The sequence below is a fragment of the Symsagittifera roscoffensis genome, chromosome 5 (genome assembly GCF_963678635.1).
Source record: "Symsagittifera roscoffensis chromosome 5, txSymRosc1.1, whole genome shotgun sequence".
In the NCBI taxonomy this organism is placed as follows: domain Eukaryota; kingdom Metazoa; phylum Xenacoelomorpha; order Acoela; family Convolutidae; genus Symsagittifera; species Symsagittifera roscoffensis.
Window position 1 is genome coordinate 54,086,842 of NC_087066.1, and position 19,425 is coordinate 54,106,266.

Sequence of the window (19,425 nt, forward strand, 5' to 3'; positions counted from 1 at the left end):
ACAAGGACGACTACAGGGCGTGGAAAGCATCTAAGCCAGAGGCGATCAAAAAAGACAAGATGTATGTTCCTCCGAGCGCCACGATGGAGAATCGAACCACCAACCGGACCGACTTCGTGCCCCTGGATCTGCCGATGACGAGGAGCTTCAAGCCAGAGAATGTGGCCTCGGTGAACAAGGATCCCCTGGATGACTTGACCAATCACAGGATAGACTACGTGAAACACCCGATGGCCGAAAAGGTCTGGCGACCGAAAGAGGAATACCGTCCGACCAAGTAAGTATGCGTTAAAGTTAAAAGTAGCAAAGAACTGTTAAAAGTAGCAAATCCATGAATGAAAACTTATGTAAAAGCATTTATCTGTTCATGTTGTCCGATTGTAATGTTTTTTGGTTTGTGGTTATGTGGTCTTAAAAAAGTACTACCCTCTCAAAATGTCGTCTCATTTTTCGAACTTTCGAGCAAAAATTGAGCAATCAAATGTGGACGTAACACTTATTTTAGTTTTCTCAAGAACCCTAATATCAAATGCAATTTGTAACTACACGGCTGTTATTAAAATACAAATTCTTTTAAGAATCTTGTAAGTAAATGCATTTACCTGGCAAGAATCTTATAAGAATCTTATAAGAATTTGAATTTGGATATAAGATTCTTATAAGAATTTGAATCTAGGTAGGGCTTATTTTTGGCAAAACTGCGATCCAAAATTGGTAAAATTAGCACACGTTCACGTAAAATTAGCACATGTTCACGGTTCAATTAGCTGAAGTTAGAGTCGAGATAAAAATGCGGAAAAAGATGACGACATAATTTTATCGCAGTTTTATCGAAAGCTCTAACTCGACCTCAATAACACAACAGGAGAGAAATTTAACAGACGTTTAAGTAACGCAAACGCCTACCAAGCAAATTAATGAAAATGAAACTGCCACGGACGAAATTTTGTTCTTTCAAAATCTAAACAGTGGCAACTTGGTTCTATTTTTTCTGCATTTAACAAAGTTTTGAATTAAAATTTTCCGACGCGGTGATAGAAAAACCTTGCCTCTTGGAACCAGAAATTGGATTCAATCCCAAAGAATGAACACCAAGAAAATTTTGAGAGCTTGAGTACATTTAGCCGTTCTAAAAATCCAGAAGCTCGTTCCCAGCATTTTGAGCAAAATTAACATAGTTTTCTTCGTCTGTGCCTTAAGCAACTTGCTGCGCTACGTTTTGTTCAGACTTTCGATACGAAAGTAACGGAATATTTGTGTTCGGGGTGGTTTTTTTTTCTTCAGACAAATTTCGACTTTTAAACTAGCCATTTTGACCCATTTTTTTGATATCATTCGAAAGGTATTGTCATCCTGAGCGTAAAATGAAAACGTATTTTACCTGTGATTGTTTTTCGAAATTTTATGGGGGTTTAAACATTGCCATTTTGGCCATTTTGGCCATTTTGGCCAATTTTGGACAATTAAAATTGCGATATATTTTGCGCTAATAACGCGTAAGCAGAGATGTAATCCGTCTAAGAAATTGTCCCAAGTTGGTTGAAGGAAGCTTATTTGCTATAATTGATTTGTTACTAGGAGCTAAATATATCACTTTGTACTTTATATTGCGAGTGGGGGGATGGTTTTCACAAAAAATCTCAACTAGAAAAAAAAATGCAGTTTTTTTATTACATATAATTTTTTCATGTTATTACTGCAGCATAGACATCGAAAGGCATTCAGAACACTCAGGACTTGGCCCTGATACGAGCAGCAGTCTTGTTAAAATACGTTATAGGCAAAAGTTTTAGTGTTAGTTATAGGCAAAAGTTTTAGTGTTTTTTTTCCGTATTTCGATATTTGGCTCTGTAGTTCGAATTGCATGTTATATGCATTTTTTCGTTCCTGTTATTGGGTCTACTTAAATGATTACCAAACAAAATTGGCGCACTACTTTTGGCGTACGTTTTCAATTTATGACAATTGAAAGTCTTTCTAAAGTTTCAAAGAAATTTTTAACTTTTTTATAATTACAAACTTATAATAACGCTTTAACAATTAAATTCTTAGTTTTTTGGCAAATGTTTTCAACTGATGATGAAATTTTTAAGAACTCTTTACTACTAACCAATTTTTTTCAAAGTTTTTTTGTTTTATTTTGTTTTTTTTTCTATAATTAATTAGTTTGACCAAAATAGGAAATGTATGAATATTATTTTACCGTAAATGGGAATTGTAAAAATAGGCTTTTGACATCACAAAAGGACAAGCTTTTTTCGGTAGAACAAACATAAGGACTATAGAAAAAGCATTAGGACAAGCACTGTTTGTATATCAAAACAAAATTCCGAATGTTTCGACTGCGCTTCATTTCTGCTTGCGCTTCATTTTTTCGACGGCCATTTATAAAAAGTTAGTTTGCAAAATTGACGGAATACTTGAAAAAAAATGTATTCATTTTTTTCTTTAATTGACCCCGCGTTTAGCTAATTTAACCTGTCAAATGAAAGAAATATAAAAAATATGCCAATTCAATACCCGGCGCTTACTCGATTGCGCTTATTAATCCCAAGTTAGGCAAATTAGAACTTTTCAAACACCCTTTAGTTTTACGAAAAAGTTTCATTGGTGATTTTTTTTTAGATTTAAGCCCCAGACAACAAAATGTTTTAGATGGAGCAGAAAACTTCTGTCAAAATTTGACTGACTAAAAAAACTACAAGCATAAATATGCCATTTTTTCTTCGAAAGTCGGAATAATTAGAATTAAATATAATTTCATTAACGAATATAAAACATGCAACCGGTGAGTTAAAAGAATATACCACAGAAAATGAAAGGTACGGAGTTCAAAAGAAGTCAAACCTGATTTTCGAAAAAAATTTTGAGTTTTGAGTTTTTTTGCAAAAAAGCGTCGGCCGTAAGATCGACCAAATTGGTTTCCCGAGCTTTCCTTGCAAAACGAGTTTTAGAAAAAAGCTCGAGGTTTTCAAAATCGGTTCATCGCAGAATCTTATGCATAGATTTGATCGCAACTGAGGGCTTTTTTTTATAAAGTTTTGATATCTTCGGTGCGACAAAAGTAAGTTAAAATGAGACAAAAACCCTAGCACTCTACTTTGTTTTTGCAAATTTAGCACCCCCCATCCTATCTACCTTTGTGAGTCAGCGGTCTTAAAGTGGCTAACTCTACATGTTGAAAAGTAAGTGGTTGAACGTCCACGATGAGACGGGCGAGAGGCAAAGTTTCGTTGTTTGAGGGTGATGCAATATGTTCCGGCGCAGAAAAAAAAACCAACAAATTGCATGCAATTTTGAACTAAACGCACAGCAGCGGTTCTGCAAAATGAGCTGAACAGCTGGTATTTTCCCTCGAGGATAAATAGTCCGAAATTACAATCCAGGTTGGATTTACTCGAATTCTAAACAGACTGCTTTTCAGCGCGCTGAATTTTCTGTTTTGTGTTTTCATATATTTGCTGAAAACCCCTTTCTGTGTACTTTTTTCTATGCAAAGCATCATGATTTGAAATTTTCGTTTCCTGCAGGGCGCCTCTTGAATCGCTGACGACAGCGCAAAGAGACTACATTGGTCACGCTCTTCCGAGACAGGAGAACTTCAAGCCGAAGAACACGGGCGTGCACTCGGATCAACCTCTAGACGACGCCACCGAGTTCAAGGACAGCTACAAACAGTGGCAGATGCCCAAAAAAGACACCAGAGGTAAGATCATTACAGACAGATTAAATTAAAAAGATAATTTTTTCCATTTTGACACAGTGTTGCATGCAAATTCGATGTTTCAAATAACCTTGCGATATTCAGAGAGTTCCAAAAAGTTCGACCTGACAAAACTTGTTACAAAGAGCAAAGACATATTTCAGACATTTTGCATATGCAAAAGCTCATTTTTCAGGCAAAAGTTCTGTCTTATGGTTACCTAAAAAATCAAATGTGCTTGCAAAAATTGCTCAAAATTGGCAGGTTGCTCTTTTCAATTAATTCTTGTCTTTCGAATAGAGAGTTGCAGTTTCAAAAAGTTCGGATAGACAGATTTTATAAAAATAAATGCAATCTTTCCGTTTTGACAGATTTTTTAAAATGCAATTTTGATGTTTCAAATAAGCATGAGATAAGAATGCTGGCTGAAATATAACTTTTGCATGCAAAATTTTTCCTAGATTGGTCAATTGCTCTTTTTAATTGTTTCTGTCTGTTCCAACTTTTTGTTGCTGATTATTACTGTAAATCAAAGGCTGTCGCATGTAAATCTCGGCACGCCACACACAAACAGTGTTGTTTTTTAAATATTAAATATAGGAAGAGTAACTTGTGAAAGCATGCCCGCCTCAAAATAAGTTAAATAGGCTGTCAAGGTCGACCAAAACTTCTAATCATACCATTTTCTCAACAGGGTTCTTAACAACGGTCTCCGTAAAAAGCCTAATAACTCGTATATTGGCCCTTCTCTCCTAGATAAATTGGATTGATCTAGTGATTTTTAAAAAAGGAGTTAAAAAGAGTTACAAAGAAAAAGCCTGTCTGAAAACCCTTTGGCGCGCCCTTGATTTAGGTCTAGTTAAAAGTAACTTTCTCCACAAAGGTTTAATAATTAGAGATAGCCGATTTAAGTAATACAGGAAACCGCAGTATCGTACATTTTGGTAAAATTAAGGCTTTGATAACAGCTCATTTATTTTTCTCGAACTTTATCTGAAACTATTTGTAAAAGATTTTAAAATTTTTTTGTCAGCAAACACTACATTTTAAAAAACAGTCGTTCTAAACTCTGTCGAATGAAAAAAAGAAATTTGCTAATTAGTTTTTCAAAAAAATAACATTATGCTACCGACATGAATCAACACAAATGACGTTAACTTTGGCCCGATTTTATACTATGCTCATATACTTTCGGCTTATTAATTTTCTTGGTTTATAACTTCGGATAAATCTTCACTCTCCAGTTTTCTGTTTAGTGCGCGATGCGTATGTGAAGCCAGCTGGTGTGATGGACAACACGACGAGTCACCGAAAGGACTTCGTCCAGCACCAGTTGCAACCAGCTAGATCTCTGAAACCCCAGAACGTCAACAGTGGCAACGACGCCCAATTCGACGACACGACTACGTTCAAAACCGACTACAAAGCATGGCAGCCGACAGCCGAGAGACGAGGAGATCCGAGTCGCAGGAACTACGAGCTGCCGACCGTCCCGTTCGAAGGTATGCCGACTTACAAGTCGCATTATGTGGAACACGGACTGGCGCCCCAGAGGAGCTTCAAACCCGACAACTTTGTCGACGCGAGCAAAGCGCCGTTCGAGGGAAATACGAGTTACAAAACCGAGTACACGCTCAAGCAAACGGAGCCATGTCCGGCCTCGAATCTTCCCGGCCACGGGTACAGACTTCTGGAAACTAACTCGCTCGGACATCTGGTATACACCAAGTAGACCACATAGTAGTAGTTGCTGTAGGGAAAGGGAGCTGGAAACTAGTGGGGTCAAATATAGTAGTTATGTAAGAATTATGTAATCAGGGGTTGTGAAAAGTAATGTTTATTGCGTGATAAAGTTTGATGAGCAACCTTTTTAAGAAGTCTTAGCTTGAATTGCCTGTAAAAACTTAAAACTATCAGAAGAAAAAATAAAGAAATTGTCATTCTATCAAATTATTTTCACAGCCCCTGAACATAAAGGCATGACGTTGTCCAAAACCGATTTGTATACCCTGTTACTTCTATCGTAAAATCTATATGGCCAAATCTGAAGATTTATTTTATTTCGAAATGTACAAATTAAAAGTTCGACCAAAACTTCATCAGTCATTGATTGCTGTAGCAGAGATCGAAGGGGATATTCAACACCCAAGTTGTCTCAGTATCGAGACAGAATTGTCTTGTCTCAAAATGTCCGTTTTCCGAACAGATTTTACGCAAGATTGTACAAACAATTTACTCCCACCTCTTTTTGAAAGAGTTTTAAAATTGATTTTAATCTTGCCTGGTACCCAAAAATGACAGAGGCTTTCAAAAACAAAAATTAAAAAAAAGTGAAAACAATCCATTCTGAGTTTATCCGTTTTTTCAAAATTTAGTGTGGTCGAACATTGTGTTCGACTCAAACAGCAATCGGTTTTCTTTGTTCTATATTTATTAATAAGAATTTAAAATTTTTATTTTACAGTAAGAATCACAATTATTCATAATTTATATTTTTTATGTCAATATAATCTATTATAATCAATTATAATCGATTATAATCAATTATAATAAGATATTTTCGAGAGGTTAATCATGAAACTTGCAAGTTTTTTCAAAGTTATCTTATTTCCTTAGTGCAGTTGCTGCGTACGTTTCATAAAAATTCACATTAAAACTTATATAAATATTTTTATTTTTTCGTCTTATATAATCTGTTTGAACCCCTTCTCCCCCAGTATACTTTACCCACCCCCCTCCAAGCTATTTACTTTACACCTCACCCCCCCCCCCGTCTCGTTACCCCCCCTCCCTCGCTTAAAGAAAGTAACAGAATATTTGTGCTCGGTGAAATTTTTCTTCAGACAAATTTCGACTTTTAAACTATAACCATTTTGACCCATTTTTTAAAATTCATTCGAAAGGTATTGTTATCCTGAGCGTAAATTGAAAACATATTTCACCTGTGATTATTTTTCGTAAAGTTATGGTGGTTTAAGGATTGCCATTTTGGCCAATTTGGGACACGTAACGCGCGATTTAATTCGCGCAATTAACGCGTAAAAGGAGAGTTAATCCGTCTTAAAATTGTTCCAAATTGGTTGAAAGAAGCTTATTTGCCATTATTGATTTGTTACAAGGAGCCAAATCTATCTATGTGCCTGATTGCATGCGTGCCGCTCAATATGCAATGCGGCTATTAGCGTAATTAAGAATGAGTTTTTGTTTTTCATATTTTCTACTAAAACCCAGTGGTGCGTGCCGCTTCTAAATCAGTAACTATTTTAATTGCGCAAGCTAAGCGGCACCCATGCAAGTTACTTAACCTATTTGAAACTCGTTCTGTTATATTTTCTACAGCAATGAGATAAGAACTTTATCTAGAATTAAAAATTACCTGAAAATTAAAATCAACCCATCTTCGAAACACGACCATAAATTATTGTTCCGACTTTTGATAAGAAAGTAACGGAATTTTTGTGCTCGGGGTGGGGTTTTTTTTCTTCAGACAAATTTCGACTTTTTAGCTAGCCGTTTTTGACGGACTTTTTTTTATATCATTCGAAAGCTATTGTTGTCCTGAGCCTTAATTTGAAAAGTTATTTCACCTGAAATCATTTTTTGTAAAATTAAGAGGGTTTAAAGATTGCCATTTTGGCCAATTTGGGAAGAATCATGCTCGACATATTTTGCGCAATTAAGGCGTAAGCGGAGATTTAATCCGTCTTAGAAATCGTTCCAAATTGGTTAAAAGAAGCTTATTTGCCATAATTGATTTGTTACAAGGAGCGAAATCTTTTGTTTTGTACTTTATATGGCGTGTGGTAGGATGATTTTCATTTAAAAAAATTTCAAACTTTAGAAAAAAAATTTTTTTTTATTTTATTTTATTTCATGTAATTATTTTATGTTGCTTACTGCTCTATAACCGTTAAAAGGCAGTCGGAACTTTCAGGGCTTCGTGCTGATACGAGCAGTCTTGTTTTATATAAATTTAAAAATTGATTCTTGTTCATTGTGATTTGTTGTGAAATAAGAGCAACAACTAGGAAAAGAAAGCGTGATGCAGTGTAGCTGCTTAGTTCTTAATATTAAACGGGTGTCATAGAATCGATTTAAAATCGATTAGTTTAGTGATACTTTCCAACAGAGTATAATCTCTTATAATCTGTTGCAATTGATTAAATTGTCAACAAGTTATCTCTTACAACGATTGTAATCGTGATGTTTTGCTAGAGATTGAAGTCTTGTATAATCCATTATAATACATTATCATTCCAACAAGTAATCTCTTAAAAAGTATTATAACTAATAAAAATGACAAAATTTTTTCAGAACAGCAATTCTGAATAATCAATTATCAACTACTTCAATTTTTAAATAAAGCTCAAGAAAATGATAAGATTCTAATACAATTTCTTTTCTTTCAAAAAGATCGTTCAACTATTCTTCCATGCATTTTTATGCAGTTTTAGATTTAATATACAGACTTTTTATTTCACTTGCGAGAGCAAGTGACATGTAATCGGGATTTAGATTTTTACCCGTAAATATCTTATCTTTTTCATTTTTGTTTGCTCTTTAAATCTGCTGGCACTGAAAATGGGGTAATTTTTTTCGGATTTGTGGTTTTCGTCCTTATTTTCCTCGGAGGACATGCCGTTTTTTTTCAAAAGAAATTGATGTCATCTGGTACGCTTTTTGAGCAAAATTTTCCAAAGAATTGATGTTTTAAAATTTTGATTCAAATAGCGTCTGGTTGACAAAAACAAGTATAATAAAAATGTATGGGAGTTCGTTTTTTATTTTTTTTGAAACGATTTGAAAAATTTTTCGTTTCTCTTAAACGTCTTAGTTGTTCTCAAAAACTAATTTAACGAAGATTGTAAAAATGGTTCCAATAAAAAATCACCCACATACCTGTCCGCTTGCATAATACCTTAATCTTTTTCTATCTTTTTAAACATTCTAAAGTCTTCAAAAATTGTCAGGGAGAAATGTTTGACCCATTTTTTGGAGTTTTTGGTTTTCTCAATAATTACCTGCCCTATCTGAGGTTTCATTTTAATCATAAGCACGGATTGCAGGAAGCTCCTCTGCTTTAGCGGTTACAACCAATTTCTTATCTCAAAGAAGTATGGCCTTCAGAAAAGTCAATTGTTTTGATTTTTTGACCGTTCTAATTTCTGTTAGCTGATTTTTCTTTTTTTTTAATTGAAAATTATATTGCTTGGTATGCTCTTCAATCAGTTTGTTTCCAAAGCTTGATTTTAAAGAAAATTGATTCTACTCTCCCAAATCGGTAATTTTCTGTTCAATCAAAAGTACCGACTTTGGACAGCAACCAGAATATGCGGCTACGTCCAAACTTTTTAAACGAAATTTTATGGCCCTCGTTTTGTTTTTTCTTTTGATTTTTTTTGTTTTTTTACCGTTTTTTGAAATTACTCTAACCAAATTCAATTTTTGGTTTCAATAACCAAAAACGAGATTTGAGAAGCTCTCCTGTATTCATTTCGGAAAATAATCATGGTATTCGGAAAAGACTTTTGACCGTTTTTACGAAACTTTGATTTTTCTCAAAGTACCTTGATAAATCTCAGATTAATGATTCAATCGATAAACAGACTGTGGGTTTCTTCGCTGCATAAGCCGCTACGCTATTTTTTTCTCGGAAAAAACTATTAGACTCGGAAAAGTCAAATTTTGTTTTTTTGTGACCGTTATTTGGTATCTTTCTGACTTCTTAAAAATTACCCCACCAAAAATAAAATTTAAGGTTAACATAAAAAAATCGAATGTGAAATGTTTTACTGCAGATGCGTCAACTCTCATAAGTTTGCAAGAAAAACTCCTAAGTCCACGTTTTGAAGTTTTCGCCGTTTTCCAATATTTTGGAAATTTTTTTACTTCTCGAAAACTACAGGGCACTACCTAAGTTTTGGAGTTTAATCGAAAAAACAGATATGGAAAATTTTTCACTATAAACGAAATCGCAGTTAGGAGTTCAATTGATTAGGAGAAAAGTCCCCTACCCTGTCTATGTTCATTTTGAGTTCATTTGTGAGATCGGGTAAGGTATCTCGCCTACTTTAGATGCTAAGCACTTTTTTAGCAGAGAAACAGCTAAGATTTTGGGCTTTGAAAAAAAAGCGTTCATCCCGCATCAGTTAAACATGTTCTGAAAATATTGAACAGGTACCTTCAGCTTTAGCTGGCCCCTAGTTTTAGCAGAAGCTGAGAGTTGTTCTGCAGTTTAGTTTACCATTTTTGCTTTTCGAAAATTTTAATTATTTTGTTTTGGATTAGTCAGCTGTCATTTCTACATAAATGCGTTACCAATTTCTTCTTATGTGAGTATCAAAAACTTTGCATTTTCTACGTTTTTCTAACGACTCTAATTCGATTATAATTGCGTGAATTCATATCTTCAAAATACAAGAGATAATTGAAAATCTTATTGAAAACAAGAGTTTATAATCGATTGTTAATTGATTATAATAGATTTTTTTTACAGTTTTATCAGGACAGCTACCACAATTTTGATATAATCAATTGTTAAACTCTTGAAACTGGGTGCTGGTGGTTTGCAGCAAAAAAACTTCGCAAAGAAGCACGCGATGTATTAAATATTTTCTTTTTTTAATAATGCCGTCGGGCAGACTCATTTCAAAGCTTTCATGAAACCGTAAAATAACCCTATGTTGTCATAAAATAAATGCACAAAATATACTTTTTTAAAAATGAACTAACATGGTTTTGATTCGTTGTTCCCCATATAAATAAAACCTTGCATCAAAAGTGCTCTTGGAAGAGATTACATTTCAGCCAGCCAACAACGAACTGCGTCAAATTGTACGAAAGAGGGTATCCCTTGGGTGTCGGTTTCATAAAGTAGAGGGCAATTTAGAGGGTATGTGTTTCATAAAATAGAGAGCAAATTACCCCACAACTCTAAATCCACTCTTGATTAGAATTTAAAAAAATCTTCCCCCCACCCCAAAAAAAAAGATCAAGTTAAGATCCTCCACTACAGCGTTCATTTTAAATTAAATTTGCAAAAATTTGATAAGCGGTGCGTGTAAAACGCTCTATTCTGATTGGCTGAAAATCCGCACTCAGAACCAAGTTGACATCCTCACCCTTAAACGGCTCTGGGAAGCGGGGTGTTAACTTGGTCCCCTGATTATGTGTAGTTAGATAAATTGAATTGTACATAAACAAGATGTACCAGTGGCGTGCCGAGGACGGGGGGAGGGGCCGACTGCCCCCGTCCCCCCTCAATTCTGGTTACTAAACTTTTCCAAAGTGTCCCCCTTGGGTACAATTTTACAAGATCCATTTTTGGCTGACTAAGATCTAAAATTTTTCCAAAGGCGCCCTTGATGCCACTATAAATAAATTTGAGGGGGGATCGAGCGACGAAAAAACGCAATTTTTTTGGCTAAAAATTTTTTAAAAGTGCTTAAACTCTTAATTTTTTAAAGGAGTTTAATCGAAAAAACAGATATGGAAAATTTTTCACTATAAACGAAATCGCAGTTACGAGTTCAATTGATTAGGAGAAAAGTCCGCTACCCTGTCTATGTTCATTTTGAGTTCATTTGTGAGATTGGGTAAGGTATCTCGCCTACTTTAGATGCTAAGCACTTTTTTAGCAGAGAAACAGCTAAGATTTTGGGCTTTGAAAAAAAAGCGTTCATCCCGCATCAGTTAAACATGTTCTGAGAATATTGAACAGGTACCTTCAGCTTTAGCTGGCCCCTAGTTTTAGCAAAACCTGAGAGTTGTTCTGCAGTTTAGTTTACCATTTTTGCTTTTCGAAAATTTTAATTATTTTGTTTTGGATTAGTCAGCTGTCATTTCTACATAAATGCGTTACCAATTTCTTCTTATGTGAGTATCAAAAACATTGCATTTTCTACGTTTTTCAACGACTCTAATTCGATTATAATTGCGTGAATTCATATCTTCAAAATACAAGAGATAATTGAAAATCTTATTGAAAACAAGAGTTTATAATCGATTGTTAATTGATTATAATAGATTTTTTTTACAGTTTTATCAGGACAGCTACTACAATTTTGATATAATCAATTGTTAAACTCTTGAAACTGGGTGCTGGTGGTTTGCAGAAAAAAAACTTCGCAAAGAAGCACGCGATGTATCAAATGTTTTCTACTTTTTAATAATGCCGTCGGGCAGACTCATTTCAAAGCTTGAAACCGTAAAATAACCCTATGTTGTCATAACATAATTGCACAAAATATACTTTTTTAAAAATGAACTAAAAATGTTTTGATTCGTTGTTCCCCAAATAAATAAAACCTTGCATCAAAAGTGCTCTTGAAAGGATTAAATTTCAGCCAGCCAACAACGAACTGCGTCAAATTGTACGAAAGAGGGGATCCCTTGGGCGTCGGTTTCATAAAATAGAGGGCACTTTAGAGGGTGTGTGTTTCATAAAATAGAGAGCAAATTACCCCACAACTCTAAATCAACTCTCGATTAGAATTTAAAAAAATCACCCCCCCCCCCTCAAAAAAAGACCAAGTTAAGATCCTCTACTACAGCGTTCAATTTAAATTCATTTTGCAATTTGCTAAGCGGTGCGGTGCGTGTAAATTGCTCTATTCTGATTGTGTTTCCACCTGTGTTCGGTCAGTGGTGGGTCGGTCGAGTATATCGACGGTCTGTAGATTGGCTGTATGTATCTCGATTGAGAACACGATTGTTCAATATATATATATATATATATTTTTCCTTCAATAATTATCGAAAATCATTAAGAGGAAACACCGGAATAATATCTGTTTCGGAACAAAATTATCATGTTTTGAACGAAATCGAAATCGAAAGCGACTTTATTGTCACTACTTTTGCCAATAAGTGGGGATTTTCACGCTTGTCAGAAGTTAGAAGTCAATTCTGGCCAAAGTCTAATTAAGTTCATGTCCAGAACATCATTTAAAAACAAGTATGACTTAGGAACATTTTTTATCCGGTTCAAATCAAGTGTATTCCAAGTTTTTTAGTAGTAAAATACTTGGAATGACCGGGATTCGAACCGGCAACCTTTCGGTTTCAGGTCAAGTACGTTACCGCTAGACTAGCTGGTCTTGATATGCTTTCATTTTAGTTTCAATCTTGAACATCCTCGGGCCCCAACGGAGCGAGAACTGGGGCGAGTTTAACAAGAGGTCGGTTAAATCTCCTGTTGCGGTTTTAAGGAGTGCGGAACGGGCGGTAGCGTCTTTGCCATAGTTAAGCGTTTTAACGCGAGCGAGAGGGTAGTAGCCACGCGGGCTACTATCCTCGACGATCCAAACAAGATCTCGGGCTTTGAGTTTTTGTTCGGTAGGTATGTGCCATTTACGGCGTTTGTTGAGAGTCGGAACGTACTCGCGTAGCCACCTAGTCCAGATGGCGTTAGCGTATCCTTGTGCGCGAAGATAACGCTTTCGATGATCGAAATGTTCTTCCGTCGCAATCGACGGGAAACTAACTGAGCGCTGGCCTATCAAGAAATGATTTGGCGTTGAAGCCTCAATCTCATTCGGGTCACTGCTTACCGCTGTAAGTGGACGCGCATTGAGGGACTGTTCCACCAGACAAAATGTTGTCTGGAGTACCTCGTCGGTTAATTTACGGGGTGTGAGGATGGAGTAGAAAACTCTCTTGAAACTACGTACAAGACGTTCCCAAGAGCCACCATGATGTGGTGAAGATGGTGGGTTATACTTCCATTCGATGCCTTTGTGGACAAGGAGAGCGGGCGCAAGATCATTCCATGCTCGAGTACACAGAAAAAGCTCTTTCTCTGCACCTACAAAGTTTGTACCATTATCGGACCAAGTTTTCGATGGAGTTCGTCGTCTAGCGATGAATCGTTCTACTCCCATGACACAGGAGCTTGAATCCATTGACTGTACGACTTCAATATGGATGGCTCTAGTGGTCAAATAAGTGAACAAAAACGCCCAACGTTTCTCCGAACTCCTACAAATTGTTACGTGAAAGGGTCCGAAGTAATCGACTCCGCAATTGTTGAAGGGCGCTTGGCGGTACCCAAGACGCTCAATTGGCAGATCAGACATGAAAGGGGTGATGGTTTTCAACTTTCGCTTTCGGCATTTTTTACAATTAAATTCAATGTTACGGAGCAATGATCTTAATTTTAAGATTGCATATTCTATCTGGATGACAGATCGTAGGTAGTCAATTGACTGATGCTCATGTTTGTTGTGTTGATGAGCCACAAACAATTTGACTATTGGATGACGGCCATCAAGTATGATGGGATATTTATTTTTAAATTCGAGTTCAGAGAGACGACTAATGCGTCCTACGGATCTAAGAAGTCCATCGGGGTCAATGAATGGGTAGAGAGTTGCAATAGGGCTCACATTCTTAAACTATTTCTCAGAACTCAATAATTTGAACTCTGAGGGGAACGCTTCTTTTTGAGAAAGAAGAAACAACATTCGTTGAGAATTATCTATCTCAGACGGTTTAACGATATTATCGATTGTTCCACGGAAATGATTAAATTTAGGATTTAATCGGAGGATGAATGCTACTACGCGCAATAAATTGAGAAACGAGCTGTAACGTTTCCACTTAATGACGGGTTCAGGGACTGACGGAATGATTAGAAAATTAGTGGCAGTATCGATGACATCATCGATAGGACCTTTTAATTTTATTTTTGTAATCACATCGACATTTGGTCGAAAGGGCCAATCACTGGATCTGAGGAAGCTGGGACCTTGAGTCCAGCTGCTGTCCTTCAAGGCTTCAGCGGCAATACCTCGAGTACCAGTATCAGCTGGGTTGTTTTCAGTATCTACGTGATACCATTCGTCGACAGTGGTAACTTCCAGTATTTCGCCTACTCGATTAGTGACAAATACTGGCTGCTTTGCAGTCGAATGGAGCCCTTGTAGCACAGTGGTGCTGTCAGTCCACATAAAGACATCATTTATAGGGATCGAAAGTGCTTTCATGATATCTATTTTGAGGCGTGTAGCAAGCAAAGAAGCTTGCAGCTCTAATTTTGGGATGGAAATAGCCTTCATTGGTGCTACGCGGGCTTCACCCAAAATGAAGGCGAGTTTTGTCTCATGTGTATCAAAAATGCGCGCACGGAGAAATCCAACTGCACAGAAGACTTCCTGTGAACTGTCACCAAACATATGGAGTTCAATTTTGTCAATTGCGGATAGAAAGTAGCATATCGGTATGATCAGTTGACCCAGGATGGGTAGACCAGACCGCCATTCGAGGAATTTGGCATTAAAGTCCAAAGGAAGTGGGTTATCCCATTGTTGACCACTGATTTTCCAAATCTCTTTAAGAAGTAGTCGGGCTCTGACAGTGTACGGAGCGACTGACCCAATAGGGTCGAAAACTGAAGAGACAAAACTTAGAACTGTACGTTGGGTAACAGTATCCTTCACTTCTCTGTTTACACCTCGACTAACTACCAATGTATCGAGAACGTGATCCCATTTCAAACCTAGAACATGCGATTCTTGACCTTCACTACTTAGAATCTCCTTAACTTGACTTAAATTGTCGCTTGACGTACATAACTCTTTCTGAGTCTCTTTGACATTGCTCACGAATTTTGTCAACTTAAATCCTCCCAACTTAAGTAGTTCTACAAGGTCCTTACTTAATTTTAATGCCTGTTCAGGTTCGGGAAACAAATCAAGATAATCGTCCATATAGAATTTTTGCATCACGGCTGACGCTGCGTCGGGGAACAAGACTTGATTGTCGCGAGCTGTCTTTTGAAGAGCAAAATTAGCACATGTGGGCAAGTCACGAGCTCCGAAAATGTGTCGCGTGTATTGATACGTTACCACATCGGTTGTGGGATCCTCCCACCACAGAAAACGAAGTGACAGTTGGTCGATTGGGAAACACCAACCTGAAGGAACATGCCTTCAATATCAGCTGATACTGCATGTTGATGTTGACGGAATCTCATTAGGACGGCCAGCAGATTCTGAAGCAAATCGGGGCCAACCAAAAGAGCTTTTTTAAGTGACGATCCATGAAAATTGGCTGCACCATTTAGGACGCGACGGACTTTTCCTGGTTTATTTGGATTAATCACGGGGTGATGAGGAAGATACCATTCCCTAGCGGAACGATTTGTGAAGTCATGTGTATTCACTTTGATGACGTAACCTTTGTCAAAATCTTCTTTGCGTATAAAGCCGTCTAAACGTTTTTCCATAGATTTAAGTTGTGCTAAGGCGGAGTAGTAGTTGTTGGGCACATGTGAGTGGTCTTCGGCCCAAAGCATCCCAACGGCGTATCTATCACCATCATGTATAGTTGATGCTTCTAAAATTTTATTCGCCCTTTTATCGTCTGACAATCGGGCATCTACTTGTTTATACGTACCGTATGATTCAAGTTCGTACCAAAATTTGACCTGCTCTACCAAACTTACATCTTTGATGTTACAATGCAAGCATGTTGAGATCAGGCCGGTGGAGGCAGGCAGTGGTCCACTTAAGACCCATCCAATTGGGAGGCGAACGGCGAAAGGTGATTTTTGGCTTTTATCCTGGCAGTATTCCAGAGGGCAAATGTACTCATAAACATCTTGACCTAAAATCATTTCGACATCAGCGTACCGAAATTCGACTGAATCAATTGGTTCCAAGTGAGAGTATTTCTCTTGCAACCTACGAACGTTAATTATATCTGAACCTATATAAATGTTGTTTTTTACATATGCACAAACGGTGAACGAAATATCTGGATCAAATTCAGAAGAAACGTTCAAATCAACTTGTTCTGAAGTAATATCTTCAGAACAATTGGCGCCATTGACAGTCAAATCAATTTTCCTACCTGTCAGATTGAGTCTGCGAGCGAGTTCAGGTGAAATACAAGAGTGACTGGAAGCTGTGTCACATAACACAAGTGCGGTGGTTTCAGAGTCATTTGATGATAATGTGAGATTTATAAGTGGCATCAGTCCTTTTAGATTCATAAGGGATGTCCCACAAGTATTGTTTTGCGTCGTGGGTCTAAATGGAGTTTGAACTGCGGGATTGGCTGCAGTTGTGTGCGGTGCATAACCAGATTGGTTAACTGTAGGGAAAAAGCGTTCTGCGCCGTGCAGTAACACATTATGAGTGCTCTTGCACTGTGGTTTAGGACAAGATTTGGGCTTGGGACATTTCCTAAACATGTGATTTCCTTGAAAACAAGAAAAGCAAAGCTTATTTTCAGCGCAAAATTTAGCACGCTGTGTTGGAGTTTTTCTTTAAAAACTCTACATTTAAAAATTGAATGCTTGCCTTTACAAACTAAACCTGGACTATATTGAATATTTGCGTCAAACTTAGCTTGCGAGTTTGCAGCAAACATTTTAACATTGGTTTTTGTCGGAACCGAATTATCCTGATTTCTATTGTAATTTGATGATGGACGCATACGTTCATGCGCTTCAGCTTTATCCTCCAGCCAATGATTGAAATCAATTAAAGAGGAGCATACAAACTCCGTTTTACGGTGTGGAACGACCAAGACTCTTTCATATTAGGTGGGAGCTTCTCTATTGCTCTATCAAGAAGTGTCGCACTTTCAAGGTCTGCGTTGTAATGTAAAAATTTGAACACTCCAACTATGCTTGCTATCATGGATGCAAAACTTATGATGCTGTCGGAAGTATGCATCTTAACGGGCGATGAATTATAAAGTTTGTCCAGATATGCACGTATTATTATTTGAGGTTGGCCAAATTTTCTCTCAAGTTTCATGAGAGCATCTTTGTACATCGTACCACTATAGGCAAACTCAGCTATAGCAGTCTCAGCTTTATCTTTGACTAATGATTTAAGGTAGTGCAGCTTAACATCATCTGACAAGTTTTGAGAGTCCACAGCACTTCGGAATTGTCCAATCCATTCAAACCACTGAAGTGGACAGCCACCGTATTTCTTAAGGTTCCACGGTGGTAATGGATCCTTACGGTTGAAAGTTAGTATTTCCTTTAAATCTTCAAGGGTTACTGCATTAGGTGGTGGTTGAATTGAGGTTGAAGCGAAATTGTGTGGCTGAGGAACAAATGATGTCGGATAAGCAAAGCACTATGTGGATAGCTGGGGACTTGAGACAACTGCTGTGTTGACACTTGCGCTTGGTTATTGTAAAACACTGTCCCTCCAACAGTGCACGGGTTTTGTGAAAGTGGTGGTTGCACTATTGGTGTGACAGTTTGAACGGTATTTAACGCCTGGGGTACTGTAGAATCTGATGCGGTAAATGGCGTGGTGGTTGGAGGTGCCATTCTCCAGGTTTTCATATTGGGTATATAACGAACTGGATGTGGATGGTTGAGGGATGGTTGATTTGTTGAAACACGAGTTGAGTTATTAATACTCGCTGGTGGAGCAGTAATAGGAATCAGGTTCACCGGCTGGGTTGCCGTATTGACTGTTGTATTAATTGGGACAGAAGCATGTAATGTGGGGACCATTGCTGCTGGCATACGTGGAATGAAAGGAAGCGGGGGCGAGGACGGGGGCGGGGGTGGTGGCGGCGGCGGGGGGAGAGGTTGAGAAGGAATCTTCAAATTATGAACGGTAGATGATACCACCGATTGTAATGGTAGGCAAACGCTTGGGTTGCTACTGGATGGAAAAAGGTGGACGTTAATTAGATCAACCGTGCTTGATGGTAGAGACGAAGAAACCAAATTAACGATGCCCGGAGGTTGAGGCTCTTGTCAGGGAACAATGGTTATAGTTGATGCAAGTTCCGACGAATGTGTATCGAGTGCTTCATCTACCCAATCTTTTGTTCGGGTTTCAGCGACAACTTGTTGTGTTCTACTCGAAGGCAGAGCGGTTTTATTGATGTCAGTATCAATGTCCGATTCATCATCCATTAACTCTGTTTCAACTATTTTGGCCTCATTGAGCTTTCGTTTGTTCTCCTCAACAAGTGTCTCAAGACCCAATTCGTTTTCTTTTTCTTTTAGGCGGATACCTGTTTCATTTTCTCACTCGATTTCAAGACGTCGCAATTTTGCTATTTCGAGTTCGCGTTTGCGCTGACTGGAAGTCATTGAAGACGCTCTAGAGTGCAGGGAACTATATCGGGTGGACCGGCTGACAGTTGAAGCAGCTCGCTATGCTTGCGGGTCAGCATCTCCAGTCTCTGGAAACAAAGTTTTCGCCATTTCCATGTGCTTAATTGACAATTCCAGCATTTCATCTCGAACGCAAGTAATGCTGATCAACCAAGTGTCAAGATCAGCGAGAGCACTGCTAGGTTCTAGCGTTTTTTGAGCAAGAAGGCGAAGGTCGTCGTTTTTCCTTATTGCGTTTTCTATTGCTATTTGGCACTGCTGGATAGACAACTTTGACTGTCCTTACCTTTGCTAAGAGTGAGTCTTTCAGATCTGAATAGAGCCTATAAAACTCCTCCTCATATTTCCTACGTCCGTCAAAACACCTAGACAGCTTCTGAGCTTGCTTACCTGTCATGACTTAGCTTTAAATAAAGGAAAAGCGGGCGGTTGTGAAGTATCGAAAAAAGGGGATTAAAAAGTCAAGTGTGATGTCACTCTTCACACCTGCTCAGAAAAACCGGAGTTGCAATAAAGATCGTCACACTTTAATTTACAAAGGGGGGTTGCGAAGTTCACCTCTACGATTCAGAGCGAGCGGAAATAAAAAAAAAGGAAAACAGTAATTTAGAACTAAATTACA

At 37.6% G+C, this 19,425-nt stretch overlaps 1 protein-coding gene across 1 annotated transcript in view; it reads left to right on the forward strand.

The window, feature by feature from the left end:
* Positions 1–5,797, forward strand: part of LOC134846311 (stabilizer of axonemal microtubules 1-like) — a gene marked incomplete in the record, with an annotated part of 8,185 nt that extends 2,388 nt beyond the window's left edge. Inside the window, 3 exon segments of the mRNA XM_063863614.1 lie at positions 1–277; positions 3,531–3,706; positions 4,960–5,797. Coding sequence (XP_063719684.1) covers positions 1–277; positions 3,531–3,706; positions 4,960–5,435 — 929 coding nt within the window.
* Positions 5,798–19,425: the final 13,628 nt, after the last annotated feature.